The 17,981-nt window shown below is 33.7% G+C and overlaps 1 protein-coding gene across 7 annotated transcripts in view; it reads right to left on the bottom strand.

The window, feature by feature from the left end:
* The window catches only part of JAK2 (Janus kinase 2), a 115,415-nt gene that overhangs the window by 15,354 nt on the left and 82,080 nt on the right, over positions 1-17,981 (bottom strand). For all 7 annotated transcript variants that reach the window (XM_043486603.1, XM_043486602.1, XM_043486605.1 and 4 more), the window contains 10 exons: positions 16,571-16,682; positions 14,514-14,700; positions 13,706-13,833; positions 10,803-10,937; positions 9,598-9,685; positions 8,530-8,657; positions 7,466-7,604; positions 3,348-3,499; positions 3,046-3,196; positions 2,221-2,357 (listed from right to left, as the gene is read on the bottom strand). In XM_043486603.1, coding sequence (XP_043342538.1) covers positions 2,221-2,357; positions 3,046-3,196; positions 3,348-3,499; positions 7,466-7,604; positions 8,530-8,657; positions 9,598-9,685; positions 10,803-10,937; positions 13,706-13,833; positions 14,514-14,700; positions 16,571-16,682 — 1,357 coding nt within the window. The remainder of the gene's footprint in view (positions 1-2,220; positions 2,358-3,045; positions 3,197-3,347; positions 3,500-7,465; positions 7,605-8,529; positions 8,658-9,597; positions 9,686-10,802; positions 10,938-13,705; positions 13,834-14,513; positions 14,701-16,570; positions 16,683-17,981) is intronic.

Below are 17,981 nucleotides of genomic sequence, written 5' to 3'. Positions count from 1 at the left end.
TGTTTTTTTTGTCATTGCTACACTCTCTGAAACATTCTCGAGAATATTTTACAAAGGATGACATCAAAGTATTAATAAAACTAAGCCAATGTATAATATAACCCCCAATGTTTAGCTCTGGTAAAACTGGATCAGAACATTTAGTTTAGATTCAATACCTACCTGAGGCCTTCACATTGCATCCACGCCAAAAATCCAGTTCATAAGGCCACATGATACAGAACCCTATACTACCAAGCTTAGAGGAAGAATGAGGGCTTACCACTATGATTGGACCAACTAAGAAGTAAGCCTTTTCTATCTTACTTAAAATATAGGTTGGTGCAAAAGTAATTGTGGTTTTGCATTGAACTCTGCTGTTTGATACTGGAATACATTCTTAAACAAATGTGATTATGTTACACATCATTTTAATGCACATTTCTCGCTTTATGGCATTTTGCTAATGACTTATTACTTGCTGTTTATTTTATATTTTAGACTAGGGAAATGATGTTAGACAAAAAACAAATTTGAGCAATTCAAAATGGGTCATAATGCAGAATAGACGACTCTCAACATCAACAATGCATTTGACCCAGGAACTGCTAACAAATGTACAGTGCAGTGGTGGTTCAAGAAGTTTTGCAAAGGAGTTGAGAGTCTTGACAATGAGGAGCACAGTGGCTGGCCATCTTAAGTTGACAACGACCAATTCAGAGGATCATCAAAGCTGATCCTCTTACAACTACACAAAAAGTTGCCAAAGAATACTCTATGGTCATTCAACATTTGAGGCAAACTGGAAAGGTGAAAAAGCTGGGTGCCTCATGAGCTAACCACAAATCAAAAAAATCATCGTTTTGAAGTGTTGTCTTCTCTTATTCTATGCCACAATGAACCATTTCTCGATCTGATTGTGACATGCAATGAAAAGTGTATTCTATACAACCAGTGACAACTAGCTCAGTGGTGGGACTGAGAAGAAGCTCCAAAGCACTTCCCAAAGCCGAACTTTGGGAGGTTTGGCAAAAGGTTTAAACAAAAAAGATCATGATCACTGTTTGGTGATCTGCTGCCTGTCTGATCCACTATAGTTTTCTGAACCCTGGCAAAACCACTCCATCTGAGAAGTATGCCCAGCAAATCGATGAGATGCACCTAAAACGACAGTGCTTGAAGCCAGCACTAGTAAACAGAAGCAGCCCAATTCTTCTCCATGACGACACTCAACCGCACACGATACAACAAATGCTTGAAAAGTTGAATGAATTGCGCTACAAAGTTCTGCCTCATTCTCCATATTCAGCTGACATCTCACCAACTGACTATCACTTCTTTAAGCATCTCAACGATTTTTTGCAGGGAAAATGCATTCCAAAAAGTCCGTCGAATCCTGAAGCACAGATTTTTATGCTATAGGAATAAACAAACTTATTTCTCATTGGCAAAAATGTGCTGATTGTAATGGTTCCTTTTTGATTAATAAAGATGTATTTGAGCCTAGTTATAATGGCTTCAAATTCACGGTCTGAAACTACAATAACTTTTTTACCAGCCTAATATGTGGGCTATGCCTGACTGTGTGACCTTTCAGCAGAGAGAAACTGTCTGCTAGTAAACATGCCTTCTCCAGTCAACATCTGAACTCTGAATGAGCAAGCAGATTAATTATTTCTCCCATAGGTGACTAAAAAAGGCGGCAGGTGGAAAGGCTTATTAATTGTTCTTTTCTCTATCTCATAAAGTGCCCTCTACCAAGAAAGAATCTCATGATCAAATTGGGAAAAATATAGCTTAATTTATCCTCCTCTTGAAAATGTTCAACGTACAGTGCATGTTAAAGGTTCCAACAAATTTTTCAGTAAAGACAATTATTTAACACAGCATTTCCCCAAAACCTGAAAACTAAACCTTTTTTCTACAAATACCTTTAAAAAAACTTTTTATTTTATATTGAAGTATAGCTGATTAATAATGCTGTGCTAGTTTTAGGTGTAGAGCAAAGTGATTCAGTTACACATATACACGTATCTGTTCTTTTTTCAAATTCTTTTCTCATTTAGGTCGTTATAAAATATTGAGCAGAGTTTCTTGTGTTATATAGTAGGTACTTGCTGGTTATACAAACACTCTAAAACTCTGTGCAAAGTGAACTTTAGAGAATCTCTTAAGTCTTTTCTCCCCTAAATAAAATGTTTTATGATTACACTTTAATTATTTAAAAATCTGACACCTTACCTTGCCAAGTTGCTGTAGAAATTTCAAGTGTCTTTCTTCAAATTGTGTAGGGTCTCGGTCTTCAAAAGCACCAGAAAACCCTAGGGCACCTATTCTCATATTTGGTAACATGTCATTTTCTGTTAATAGTTCATAATCTGGAGAAATAAATAACATTTCTATCATAATCTGGCAAATCTATTCTCTGGGTTAAAATTATTCTTATTCAGGCTGACTAAAATAATCATGAGTTAGAAACACTAAACACAAATTGATACAAGGCAACTCTGAACGTTTAGATTGTTAATGGAAGCCTTGAATCATAACTGGACAGGTTTTTGGTAAAAATTTTTGCAAAGGATAAATGAATACTTTCCAAAATAGGCAGTTTTAATATTTATAAAGTAAGTTTGTATGCTGATTTTTGTGACAAGAACAGCAAGTAGTTTTGGAACAGAAAATATTTATGGGTCAGACACACGTATATTTAGTTAAGTTTTTTAAGAAGGAGAGGACAAACAAAAATCTACTTCACGTTTAGAAAATTAATCAGCTATATGTGAGAGCTAGTTTAAAAAACAATGAATTGTTTATAAAAAATCAAATAAGTTTCTCAGTGTACTACTCATTAACTGGCCACTAAAGTGAGGTTATTAAAAGGGTAAAAGCCTTTTATGAAAATACTTCACAATCAATGAGACTAGAATATGTATAAGGTAGAAAAAGTCATATGAATGTAAGAAATTAAGAGGGTCTAAAAGATATCAGGGAACTTCCCAGAGGGGGATTACAAAATTAGTAAGGATTTATTAAATACATCATTAAGACTGCTCCAACAGTACATACCTGGAGTAAACAAACTATTAAGATCTCTTATAATGGCTCTGAAAGAAGGTCTAAAATCTGGTTCATAATCCATGCAATTATTAATAAGATTTGCTAATTCTGTCCACTTTGGTGCAGGAAGCTGGTGCCTATCTTCATAAAACTGTAGTTTCTATAATTAAAGAACCACATGTTGAGAATAAATTATAAATGCCATATCAACCTTCTTTTTAACATAAAATGGGCTAAAGAATATCAAATAATGTGAAAGAAATATGAGGGATCACAAAGTAATTACAACTTCACTGTTTATATAAACTTACTCTTTGAGAATCCAAAGCACTCAGAGGCTTATCTCCTCCACTACAGATTTCCCACAATGTGGTACCAAAACTCCATTTGTCTGTTGCCAGGTTTAGATTTTTAGGATTTTCAATGCATTCAGGTGGTACCCATGGTATTCTCTCCTGCAGGACTTTTAAATGACAGTAAAAAAAAAAAAAAAAAAAAAAGCTTAAATAACTCCCTTAATAAAACAATTCTTATATATGTTAATAATTTCACACAAATTGGAAAAATCAAATCATTTTAATTTGCTTGGGGGAAGGGGTATGTTCATGCATATATACACATGCTTGAGGGCCAGAAGGGACCTTTGAGATCACCTAATTCAATATCTCAGCTTTAACAATGCCAACATTAAGACCCATAGTGACTGAATAATTTGCCCGAAGTTATACAATTTGTTAATAGCACAGAATTAGTTACTGTACAATAACTCCTGAATTGACTAAATTTTTCATTAAACCACAGTGTTTCAACTATTGCCCCATTCTCTCTACCCTTTCCTAATAGCTATGCATTCACAATATTTTTTTCCCATAAAATTTTTCCCAAATTGCTCCTTTATATATTTTTTCTTTACAATGTATAAATAATAAAGGTAATGTTAACATCATTTCAATCTGTACGGATGACTCAACAGCAGTGACTACTCTAACTTGTAGATGAAAAACCAGGGCCAACAGGCAAATGAATGACTAGATGATACCAAGGCATTCTGGGCACAATACTGACACACACAGGTTCTGCTCAGACCATGGGATCGGCCAAGTTAATTTTTTGATGTCTTTGATCCCATCCGAATAATGATATTCACAAAAGGAGGGAATACTTTAACTTTACCTTCTGGTATTCTGGCATAGACAGAATGATAGAAGATAGATATATATAAGTAAACAGGTATGTAAATAAGTAAATAAATAAATAAGAATGATAAACTGTTGCATCTTTTGGTATATTTTGGTAAAGCAATGTGAATATTTCTGGTGCATAATTAAGAGATTTAACAGTACAGAGTCCTTTCTCCTTCATATGAATATATATTCTCTTTCTTCACATTCCACTCCAAAGGGTAAAATCCCCAAATATCAGACCTAAATTCCTATAACATTTTCTGTCCTATAATCCCTGTCCTCACTGTCATATAAAGGTACAGAGCTCAACTAGTATTAGCTCAAAAAAGAAAACATGCATCAATGTACAAAAGTTGATAAATCTGGATTCAAAATGTAGAGCATTCAATTTGAGAAATTAGCTAATTCAATGAAACACAATTACAACACTATTTGGGCCAAAAAAAAACTCCTCTGACTGAAATTTTTACTTTAACTTTGTTAAGGATGTTATCAACACAAAAGAAAAGTTTTAAGAAGTCATAGCTGCCACAGCAAGCATCACCCTCAATGGTGAACAATTGAAAGCATTTCCCCTGAAATCAGGAACAAGACAAGGGTGCCCACTCTCACCACTACTATTCAACATAGTGTTGGAAGTTTTGGCCACAGCAATCAGAGCAGAAAAAGAAGTAAAAGGAATCCACATAGGAAAAGAAGAAGTGAAACTCTCGCTGTTTGCAGATGACATGATCCTCTACATAGAAAACCCTAAAGACTCTACCAGAAAATTATTAGAGCTAATCAATGAATATAGTAAAGTTGCAGGATATAAAATTAACACACAGAAATCCCTTGCATTCCTATACACTAACAATGAAAAAACAGAGAAATTAAGGAAACAATACCATTCACCATTGCAACAAAAAGAATAAAATACTTTTTTAGGTAGAGTACATCTGCCTAAAGAAACAAAAGACCTATACATAGAAAACTATAAAACACTGATGAAAGAAATCAAAGAGGACACAAACAGATGGAGAAACATACCGTGTTCATGGATTGGAAGAATCATTATTGTCAAAATGGCTATTCTACCCAAAGCAATCTATAGATTCAATGCAATCCCTATCAAGCTACCAACGATATTTTTCACAGAACTAGACCAAAGAATTTCACAATTTGTATGGAAATACAAAAAACCTCGAATAGCCAAAGTAATCTTGAGAAAGAAGAATGGAACTGGAGGAATCAACCTGCCTGACTTCAGACTCTACTACAAAGCCACAGTCATCAAGACAGTATGGTACTGGCACAAAGACAGAAATATAGATCAATGGAACAGAATAGAAAGCCCAGAGATAAATCCACGAACCTATGGACACCTTATCTTCAACAAAGGAGGCAAGGATATACAATGGAAAAAAGACAACCTCTTTAACAAGTGGTGCTGGGAAAACTGGTCAACCACTTGTAAAAGAATGAAACTAGAACACTTTCTAACACCATACACAAAAATAAACTCAAAATGGATTAAAGATCTAAATGTAAGACCAGAAACTATAAAACTCCTAGAGGAGAACATAGGCAAAACACTCTCCGACATAAATCACAGCAAGATCCTCTATGACCCACCTCCCAGAATATTGGAAATAAAAGCAAAAATAAACAAATGGGACCTAATGAAACTTAAAAGCTTTTGCACAACAAAGGAAACTAAGTAAGGTGAAAAGACAGCCCACAGATTGGGAGAAAATAATAGCAAACGAAGCAACAGACAAAGGATTAATCTCAAAAATATACAAGCAACTCCTGCAGCTCAATTCCAGAAAAATAAATGACCCAATCAAAAAATGGGCCAAAGAACTAAACAGACATTTCTCCAAAGAAGACATGCAGATGGCTAACAAACACATGAAAAGATGCTCAACATCACTCATTATCAGAGAAATGCAAATCAAAACCACAATGAGGTACCATTACACGCCAGTCAGGATGGCTGCTATCCAAAAGTCTACAAGCAATAAATGCTGGAGAGGGTGTGGAGAAAAGGGAACCCTCTTACACTGTTGGTGGGAATGCAAACTAGTACAGCCACTATGGAGAACAGTGTGGAGATTTCTTAAAAAACTGGAAATAGAACTGCCATATGACCCAGCAATCCCACTTCTGGGCATACACACTGAGGAAACCAGATCTGAAAGAGACACGTGCACCCCAATGTTCATCGCAGCACTGTTTATAAGAGCCAGGACATGGAAGCAACCTAGATGCCCATCAGCAGATGAATGGATAAGGAAGCTGTGGTACATATACACCATGGAATATTACTCAGCCGTTAAAAAGAATTCATTTGAATCAGTTCTAATGAGATGGATGTAACTGGAGCCCATTATACAAAGTGAAGTAAGCCAGAAAGATAAAGATCATTACAGCATACTAACACATATATATGGAATTTAGAAAGATGGTAATGATACCCCTATACGCAAAACAGAAAAAGAGACACGGAAATACAGAACAGACTTTTGGACTCTGTGGGAGAAGGCGAGGGTGGGATGTTTCGAGAGAACAGCATGTATATTATCTATAGGGAAACAGATCACCAGCCCAGGTGGGATGCATGAGACAAGTGCTCGGGCCTGGTGCACTGGGAAGACCCAGAGGAATCGGGTGGAGAGGGAGGTGGGAGGGGGGATCGGGATGGGGAATACATGTAACTCCATGGCTGATTCATGTCAATGTATGACAAAACCCACTGCAATGTTGTGAAGTAATTAGCCTCCAACTAATAAAAATAAAAAAAAAAAAAAAAAAAGAAGTCATAGCTGAATATGTCTGAATTTAAGAAGTCAATTAGCTGAATAATTAAACAAAATAAAAATTTAAACTAGAAATATTTCTTCTCAAGTTTTTATTTAATAACTAAAGAGAATAAAAATTTAGAAAATTTACTTGTGATTCAAAGAATGATATTTAAAAAACTCCACAATAAAATTGGATAAAACCTGACATTTCGTACTTACTTAGGGATTAAAACTGCTTCAAAAAAATCACTTTACAGTTCATGGAAACATAAGAAAGGATAAATAGACAAAAATCTAAGACGTAACTATAATTTAGGTTGCTGAAAATGGTAACTAAATTTTATTATTAAGCAAGAATATGTCAATAAAATAGTGTTTGAGAAAAATTAACAGCATGATTTTTATGCCTCTTTCCAAGCAAACCTTAATAAAGTTAAATTTGATTCTTGTAGAACTTACTGTCTTTTGGCAAAACTGTAATACTAATGCCAGGATCACTAAGTTTGATGAAAGGAGGATTTCCTGTCTTCCTGTCTTCTTCTCTGATAAGAAGAATATTTTTGGCGCACACATTCCCATGAATAAGGGTTTTTTCTTCCTATTAAAGTTAATTGCATAAACATTCAAATATTAATCCACAAATATTTGAGCACTTAGTATGTCCAGGGCCCCCAAATGAATTTAAAAAACAAAAATTAAGTAAACATTAATTTGGAGGTACACTTTGAGAAAATAAAAGGAAATCTTATAGCAGCACTATGCTTCCTATTTTACATTTTAAACAAAATAATAATCTATACCCATGATGAAACAAATACTTAGTTTTATCATTTTTATAGGCTATTTTATTTGATTATTAATTTATTTTTTGCCACACTCAGCAGCATATGGGATCTTAGTGCCCTGACCAGATATTGGACCTGTACCCCCGGCTTGGAAGTATAAAGTCTTAAGCACTGGACTGCCAGGGAAGTCTCCGAAAAATTAATATTTTTTAAAACTACTTTATGCCAGTTCACTTTATGAATCTGAGATTTTAAACTGTATGTATTTGTAGATAGCAGCTGACACAAGAAATATTGTTTCTGTTCAGTAGGTGCATTCTAAAGAATCTGATCACTGGCTGGCCCTCTAGTATTTTGCTTTTCTGGCAATATTACTTTCTCAGTGGACATAATTTCCAATTACCCACAAATATTGTAACAAGGCACTTTCTACAGGATTTTTCTGCTGTCCATAACTCATTTTTTTTTTATAATTTTTCATTCAATTCTTTAAAGTTAAGGTACACAAACTACAGATTATCCTTCAGCAGTTCTAAGAGACTGATGGAATGACAATACTACTTATTTCAAAATTTATTTCACATAAATGTACACCTAAAATAATCCCTTTCCCCAACTGACACAGATTATTTTAAATAACTCAGCATCTATAGACTTATTTCTTGTTCCCAGGTCAAGATCCTTTCATACTGCTTCATAATGTAAAACAGTAAGTTGACAAAAGAATATACTACTTACTAGAAAATGCATGGCCCATGCCAACTGTTTAGCCACTTCAAGTTTCCATAATATATTTATAGAATTTTTATTCTTTTTCAGATATGTATCTAGTGATCCAAATTTTACAAATTCCTGAACCAGAATATCTGCATTAAAATATAATAATAACAAGGCTAAAGTATAATACAATGAAAAATATATAATTTTAAACTTTTATAAATATACTTATATGTATTATAGGAAAAGAGATTAAATTACATGAAATTCAATAATTTAAAGAAAGCATAACAGGTATATACCACTGTATTTTGGGGTTTTAGTTTATTCACAACACTAAGAGGTAGAAGTCTAAATAATTATATATAAACACAATATCATATATAGAATGAATCTCAAATCATGACTCTGCTTCAACTAATATTAAAATTAGTTTTCATATGTATATACAATTTTTGATGACAAAAGTCACCTTTGGATCTTGCTGGGTGACTAAAACAAATGTTATGAATGTTTTGCTGCCATTGTTAATTTGGAGAATAATCCATACATAAATAATGAAGAATTTACTGCGAAAAATTTACATTAGTATTAAAAAAAAAGATCTTGGAGTTTTAATGAGCAAGAGCTTAGTAAAACTTTTTTATGTGGCACACAAAGACTAACATATATATATTTCATAGATGCCACTGACTGTCATATGTTCCATTATTATGGACTGCAAAAATTTTTAAATTGTCAATTATGAAATACCATCAATTATATTCAGATACTTTTAATGTGAAAAAAATGCATCACAGAGTCAATGAAATAAGTATAAAACCAAAAGAACTGGGATTATATGCTCTAAAACACTGTTTTCAAACTTTGTAAGGAAGTATATTCTCGCTTTTCCCCTAAATGAAAAAGCATGGGAAATATCAATTAAAAAAAAAAAAAAGAAATACAGTGTTTTGTGTTTCAACAATATTTAATTTGTTATATACTGATATCCAACTATAATCCTAAAATTAAATTTTCTATATAAATAAAAATGGATGTTTTGAAAGACATAACATTAACAGAAAGGAAGCTGGTGGTTTTACTTACTCTCCTCTCCACAGACACATACTCCATAATTTAAAATCAGATGTTTGTGAGAAAGCTGGCTCATCATGCTTGCTGCTTCAAAGAAAGACTAAGGAAAAGAAAAAAAAAATTAAAAATTGCAAAAGAGTTACCTTTTATGTCTATTGGCATTCACAGTTCAGAAAGATACTCTGCCATTAGAAAAATGCACTTCTGTTCTCAGCAGGACTACAGACAAGACTACAATGTGCTTTGGTCCCTTTAGACTTGCAACTTCCATCAACCTTGATGTTCGAGTTCATTCTCAGGAAACCCCCGATTTAAGCTTAGTTTAAGGAAACAGCAATGAGAAAGAGCAATCGTGATACAGGGCAATGTGAATGGTGCAAGATAAACAGTCTTAGACCCATAGCAGCCAGAGTGGAGAAGAGAGATACATACAGCTGCATACAGCAGAGACAGTGATTTGCAACTGCAGTAAATATGGATGGGAGCTTCAATTAACACTTCCTAAAGAATTAAGAATGATGATTCGGCAGATAAAACAGCTTAACGCCTATGTCAGGAGACTGGCAGGTAATATCACCCTAACTCAACTAAACTTTGCCTAGAACTTTGGGGTATGGTTGTTGAAGATCACAATCACCAACACTGTGGAGTTCTGGATTAGAACAACTCTTTGGCTTGTATGTTTCACAATATCTTCTACTAACTTCTTTTAAGACATTTTAAGTTCATAAATGTGTGTTACATCACGTTTGGTGATATCTTACTATGCTTAAGACTCTGGCAACTGGCAGCAGGATTTCTGCTGGTTAGCATCTTAAGATGATGCCCAGAGATATCCATCCATATTTCACCTACACAGTGTTCCTCAGTACACTGCCTTTCAAAATTTTTTAAAAAGTAGATTAAATTACAGAGGAAAACTGTGGAACCCAGGAAGCTCTGGGTAGCCAACTTTAAAACCAACTGCCTTAGTATTATATATGCAAAGATGTAATCAAACACGTAACACCATGCTTAAAAATTAGTTTGGAAATTAGTTACAATGAAAAAATTCTGTATTTTTTAGCCCCAACAGAATGCATCCTCTGAAAGGTCTTTGATATATATACTTTTAAAAATTATAATTTGAAAAGCCACATGCATCAATGTATTTTGTGTGTATGAGAGCATATTTTAACTATCATAAACTACATGAACTATATAAAAAATATACAAACCTCTGAATAGTTTCTATGCGCTTTATCCAGAACTTTTAAAAGAACTTCTGTTTCATGCAGCTGACCATAGTCTCCTATTTCTCTTCTTATACCTTTAAAAATTTTTGTAAAAGTTCCTTGGCCAAGGCTTTCATTCTTTAACCAAAAAAAAAAAAAAAAGGAAAGAATAAGTAAGGATGGAGGAAGATGTGGGAATTAGGAAATATGTCCAATGACAAGAGTTTAAAAAAAAAATTCATGAGCAAATATTTCCTTTACAAACCAAATCTGGATTTGAGACTCCATATTAATTATACTCTGCTTTCTTCATAGTAATAAAACACAGAAAACACAGATTAAAGAACAAAGTGTTATTTGATTTCACCCTGTTCTTAAATGCCCTAAATTAGGTATAATTATCACTTTTCACACTTTTTATAATGTCAGTGTTTACCTACATTTATTTAAATGTGAGTCTCTTTCCTTGCTAGCCTTTCCTGATAGTGCAGAAGGTCTGACCTGTTCTTTATTACTACTTACTAGTTGTGTGACCTTGTACAGGCCATTTATCTTTCTATACTGCAGTTATCTTGGTTTCCTCATCTGAAGAATGGGAATAATGATTACTTTTCCATAGGACTGTCATGAACAATAAATGAGAAAATACACAATAGTACTTAGTGCAGTCCACAACACAGTAAATGCTCAATTAAGTGCCAGCTATTGCTACTATTACCAGTGCTTCTTATATACCCTTACAGAATGACTGAAAGCCTGCAATCTGAAGCACGGCTCCCTGCACTCTATTATTATTAGTTTTGTGGTGTTAGTCAGGTTACCTAGCAACTCCCTGCTTCTTGTTACTCACATAAGATTCATATCTTTGTAATTCTGAATAATTCTAACTATTGTCTCCCTAAGGAATTCAGACATCAGTTTGGTCTTTCTCATTCTACTTTCCATGTCCCTTAAGCTCTCTTTCATAATTTCCATTTCTTTCTCCCTATCTGCAGCATTTAAATGATTTTCAGATCTTTCAATCCACTAGTTCTCTCTTCAACTATGAATAGTCTGCTTTTTACTTTGTCCATTTTTAAAATGTCAGTGAGTAGGTTTTTCATTTCTATACTTTTCCCCCCAAATCTTTTTGGGCTATTTTGATACTATCTTGGGTTTTCCCCTTGTTTTCAACTCCTTTTTAATGTTTAAATACATAAACATGTATTTTATAGCTTGTATCTGAAAAGTCTGTTATATGAACCTCTTAGATATAATTTTGATGTTTACTGGTCTGCTGATTCTTGCTTAATCCTGGATTAATTCTCCATATGTTTTTAAATTTTCAGCTAAAAGCTCATGGTTGGAGTCATTTTATCTGTGGGAATCTTAGGTAGCCTACATTAAGAGGATATCCGTCCAGAAAGATTTTATATTTGCTTTTGACAACCACCACAGGGTGTTACTAAAGGAGTACCACCTATTATTTTAATTTATTGGCTTCAGTTCACTTCAGTTGCTCAGTCGTGTCCAACTCTTTGCGACCCCATAAACCGCAGCATGCCAGGCTTCCCTGTCCATCACCAACTCCCAGAGTCCACCCAAACCCATGTCCATTGAGTCGGTGATGCCATCCAACCATCTCATTCTCTGTCGTCCCCTTCTCCTCCTGTCCTCAATCTTTCCCAGCAACAGGGTCTTTTCCAATGAGTCAGCTCTTCGCATCAGGTAGCCAAAGAATTGGAGTTTCAGCTTCAACATCACTCCTTCCAATGAACACCCAGGACTGATCTCCTTTAAGATGGACTGGCTGGATCTCCTTGCAGTCCAAGGGACTCTCAAGAGTCTTCTCCAACACCACAGTTCAAAAACATCAATTCTTCGGTGCTCAGCTTTCTTTATAGTCCAACTTTCACAACCATACATGACCACTGGAAAAACCATAGCCTTGACTAGATGGACCTTTGTAGGCAAAGTAATGTCTCTGCTTTTTAATATGCTGTCTAGGTTGGTCATAACTTTCCTTCCAAGGAGTAAGTGTCTTTTAATTTCATAGATGCAGTCACAATCTGCAGTGATTTTGGAACCCAGAAAAATAAAGTCAGCCACTGTTTCCACTGTTTCCCCATCTATTTGCCATGAAGTGATGGGACCAGATGCCATGATCTTAGTTTTCTGAATGTTGAGCTTTAAGTCAACTTTTTCACTCTCTTTCATTTTCATTAAGAGGCTCTTTAGTTCTTCAACTTATTGGCTTAGGGCTTCTCAAACAATGCAGGTGGTATAAACTTTAATTCAAAAGTTTATAACTACAAATTCTGAGGATGAACTTTTTCCTAACTTAAGAGCACAACTAAAACAGACAACATTCTTTTTCTCTTTTTGCTAGTGGATAAATTTTTCACAAGCCATATACTGTTTCACTGAGGATGCATTTACTTAAGAATCCTGGCTTTATTCACAGATAGCCTTACTTTTAACTCCTCGTCTTGTATAGAACTCAAGACTTGGCCCTTTTTTGTACTGCTTTTAGCTCTTAGTTCTCTTGATTAGTGAGACTAATCCTAATGTCCCAAAATGTCCTGTGGCCAAACATCAGCTCTTATGTGTTACTACTGTTTTCAGTACCTTCTTTGAAATTCCCTCACTTTCTTGAGAACCTGAGAATTAAGATACTTTTTCAGAAGAAGACTTTTTAATTTTTTTTAAATTTCTCAAAATACAATACAATTCCATTCTTAAAATAATTAACTCAAGTTTGGTATCACATTTTCACAGGAAATGAACCTATCTGAACTGCTATAAAATTTTTATAACATAGGTTATAATAAAATAGTTCTAATGTCATGTGAATGAATGGGGGGTAGAAAATGAAGAACAGTTCTCTGAAAAAACAAAAAGAGAATAATCAGCATCTAGTGACTTACAAATACCAAATCTTCATTTCTAATTTTGTGGAACACCATTTGGTTCACATTATTATGCCTTTGTAAAGTTGGTGAGGTTGGTACATCAGAAATACCATTGGTTCTGAAGACTAGAAGGTTTGATTTGTCTGTTTAAAAAAAGGATAGAATGAATGAAAAAAAAAATATATATATATATAATCAAAACACAGTGAGAATATAAATTGCTCCAAGGGAATAAAATAAAATGTGTCCTATATAAAAGAAATGCTTAACAGCCTCTTATTGTTCAATTTTTTTTTTCCCCACGGAAAACTATTTTAGGAGTTTTTTCATTGAAATTTGATGTACTCTAGCCAGTTACTATAATATATGCAAAATTATAATCATTTTCTTAACTAGTACAATTTTTCAGGAATTTTAATATGCCTGTTATCTCAAGAGATTTCTAATCTTACTATTTTCATTTTAAAAGATAATTTAAAAGAAATTAAGATTCTACAAGGATCTGAAAGTATTTATTCAGAATAACATGAGAATTTGGTTGTGAGGTCATTCAGTTCAATAAATAAGTAGCTTATTAATACTATGAAATTTTTATTTCTTAAAATAAATTTTAGAATTATACAACTTTAAGTCACTTATAGACAACCCAAACCAAACTGAACAATTCTATTAGAGGATGCTTGTACAACACATGAGGAAAAAATTCATTGTTTTTGGAGCTCTTTCTCTCCTGTTTCTTGTGAAATCAGTATCCTGAAGATATCTCCCACCATATACAACACCCAAGACCAGTGTTTTAAAAATAACTAGAAAACTATTTTACCTTTTGGCTTTGGGGGACAGCATTTAGTAAATTGGAAAATTATACTGTCCGAGCGAACAGTTTCCATCTGGTAGCAATTCAGAAGATCTTTAAGATTACTGAAGTTCTTCTTAGTACCACTGAGGTTGTATTCTCCATTCTCATTTTTCGTAATCAAACAGTGCTTATATTCAATTACATTTTCTCGCTATGTAAGTTTAATTATAAAGAAAGGGAAGGAAAAATCACAATGGACATCATAGTGATTACTGTGACAAAAAGGATAGCACAAAAACAACCAACAGAACATTTAGACATTTGAACCATGAATCCTAATGTAGTATCAGCATCAGGTGACCAAGGTGTTTGGTTCCTCAAAAAGGCATCTAACTACAACTGCCTAGCCTATAAATGTGGCTTAAGAGTTACTTTATTGAAAGGCAAGGAAGAAAGCAATAATAATAAACAATAATAATACCATCCTTAGCAGCTTTCCATCATTTATAAGACAAAGTATAAAACGATTTTAGCATATAAGGTCTTCCATGAGTTGGCTTCTGCCTCCATCTCCAACCTTAACTCCTGCCACTCTCAACATATAATCCATGTCCTAGCTATACTGAGTGACTTAAAAAATTTAAAGCAAATGCCATGCCATTTCATGCCTTGAAAACTGTAAGTGCTATCTCTCTGCAGAATGTACATCCTTTCCTTTTGAGCAATGGACTTTTATTCAATTCTTAAAACTCAGTTTAATTTCACTTTTTCTGTGAGGTCCTCCCTAACAACACCTACCCCATTCCACAGGCAAAGGTGATGACCTATTTGACTGTGCCACTACAGTATTTGTATAATTATCTCTAATATGGCAATTCTGATAATATTCAGTTTTTCAATGTTTGTCTTATGTGCTTTACTTCTCATCCATCTATTTTTAAACATATTCAATCTGCTATAAACATATTCAACCTACTTACAACCATTTTTTATAAAATCATTATCTCTGGTCAGTCTCAGGTCCTTCCCACTCTAAAGGACCTGTTTTTTAATCATTGTAAACCTTCTCTTATTGTCTTATTTGCTTATACTGGATAATGTTGTGTAATAAACAATGCTCAATTTAGCATTTTTTGGTATACTTTATTTTTGTTTTTCAAAAAGATAAATTTCTTAAAGCAGGGTTATACCATATGTTTCCTAATATACAGCCCTCATATTACACTAGACAAATACAGTAAACATAAAAATATACACATTTTGATTTGATAATTGAATATAACAGACTGTGAATTAGGATAGACTATCAATATTTTACAATGTTTAAGTCATGGAGCAACCTACTTTCTATATTTTCATGGACAATTAATCCACTTTACATATGTTAAATGACTGTTTTTTATAAAATTAAAATAATAACAATTCTTACAGCCTCTACTTTTAAAAAGTATGATATATTTTGGAAGCAGCTATAAAGTTTCTCGAGATTTATACCATGAAATTGCTTTATAAGTGACAGTATCTTTTTATATAATTTTGTATAGTAAATAATTTTAGTTGAGATCCAAAATGGTCCATATTAACAGTGAGATTTCATTATAGTATTACATTTAAAGCATACATTGTAGATCATTATTCTTAATACTGGAAAAACCACCAGTTAAAAGTACAATGTCTTTTTCTTTGTTATTACCCTATTTCGCTCTAATCCTATAACCATTACCAGTAAAGTGAAAGTTTACTTCTGATTTGTTTTGTTCTACATGTTTTGGTAAAGATTTCCATTTCTGTGAAAAAACACTTCAAAAGATGTGATGAAATCTGACATACTGGTAATACTCAAACAAAAAATCCAGATAAAAAGATATTAAGATATTACAAATAGTTTTTAATATAAATCCTAGGAATTATATTTTGTTTATTTATAAAGAATCCCTGAGGTAAATTAACCTTACTTAATTGCTAGTTATCATATCCAGAGCTATCATTTGCAGCATTAAAAAGGAAATACAGTAGATATTATCAAGGGGGAATTACATGCACTAAATAAAGATATTATGATTAATTAGTGTCATACTAACCTCAACAGCAAAAGTCAGAAAATATTTATTAAAGTCCTTAGGACTGCATCGAAGTACATAGAGTCCAGTCTGATTACCTGTTTTCTTCAGTTTACTGATAGCAAAATCCATTCTAAAGGTAAAGAAATAATTTGAATGATAATGTAGTAAGAACCATGACATTACAACCAAAGTGTCATCTAAAAGATCGAAAGTCAAATCTATAACTCTAAGAGTTTTTATAAGTCTCCTCTCCTTTATATTTTTATCAATAATCTTGCAAAGAAAAATACTGAAGTACCAAGCCATTCTGCAATAAGTTCACATTGATTCAAGGGGCAATTATATTGCTTTAAAAACATAAGGTATTATAAGACATACAAAATCACAAACAACACAATTCATTCCTTTGACTTTTCTGCCTTCCAATTTAAAATTTAGTATTTTAAAAACCACACTCAAAACTTCATTTAACTATACAGTGTATCATAAAACACTTGTCTCTTCCATCACAGCAATTACTAATATAAAAATGTATGCGTATTTTTAATATTTAATATAATGAAAGTGAAAGTGAAAAGGGGGGGAAGAAAGTTGAAAGTGAAGTCGCTCAGTTGTGTCCGACTCTTTGTGACCCCGTGGACTGTAGCCCACCAGGCTCCTTCCGTGCATGGGATTCTCCAGGCAAGAATACTGGAGTGGGTTGCCATTTCCTTCTCCAGGGGATCTTCCGGACCCAGGGATCAAACCCAGGTCTCCCCCACTGCAGGCAGACACTTTAACCTCTGAGCTACCAGGGAAGCTTACTTTTAATTTAATATAATACCAAGGTCTAATAGAAGACCCATGGCAAGCAACAAAGACTACCAATTTTTTTAAATTTGCTATATGTTTAACTGAAGCTGTATATATTGAAAGAAATGTAATCTACATGAAAGCAAGAATTATCTGTTTTACTTATCACTGTATTTCTCATATATAAACCAGCACCTGATACGTATCAGGTACTTACTAAATGTTCTACAAATAAATGAAAGAGTGGATGGATGGATGGATAATGAATTATTGAATGGTAGGAATTTTAAAAATATTGAATATGTAAATTACAGAATGTTCAAATAATGCAACTTTTTCATAGCAACCATACTTCTTTTCTGGCTGCACCGAGTACCATGTGGGATCTTAGTTCCCTGATCAAGGATCAAACCCATGACCCCTGTGGTGGAAGCACAGAGACAGGACCACTGGACCACCAGGGAATTCTCACAATCATACTTCTTAAACAGACATTAGGTATAGGTCAACTCAGGCTTGAATTTCAGTCAGGACCTGATTTCTCAAATATTTAAAGATAGGTTAGGGTAAAAAAGCTTCTTCAGTGGCTCAGACTGTGAAGAATCTGCCTGCAATGCAGAAGACTCGGGTTTGATCC

Source organism: Cervus canadensis, chromosome 14 (assembly GCF_019320065.1).
Source record: "Cervus canadensis isolate Bull #8, Minnesota chromosome 14, ASM1932006v1, whole genome shotgun sequence".
NCBI lineage: Eukaryota > Metazoa > Chordata > Mammalia > Artiodactyla > Cervidae > Cervus > Cervus canadensis.
Note: the sequence above shows the minus strand (reverse complement) of the source record. Positions and strands in the feature narration are given on the sequence as shown.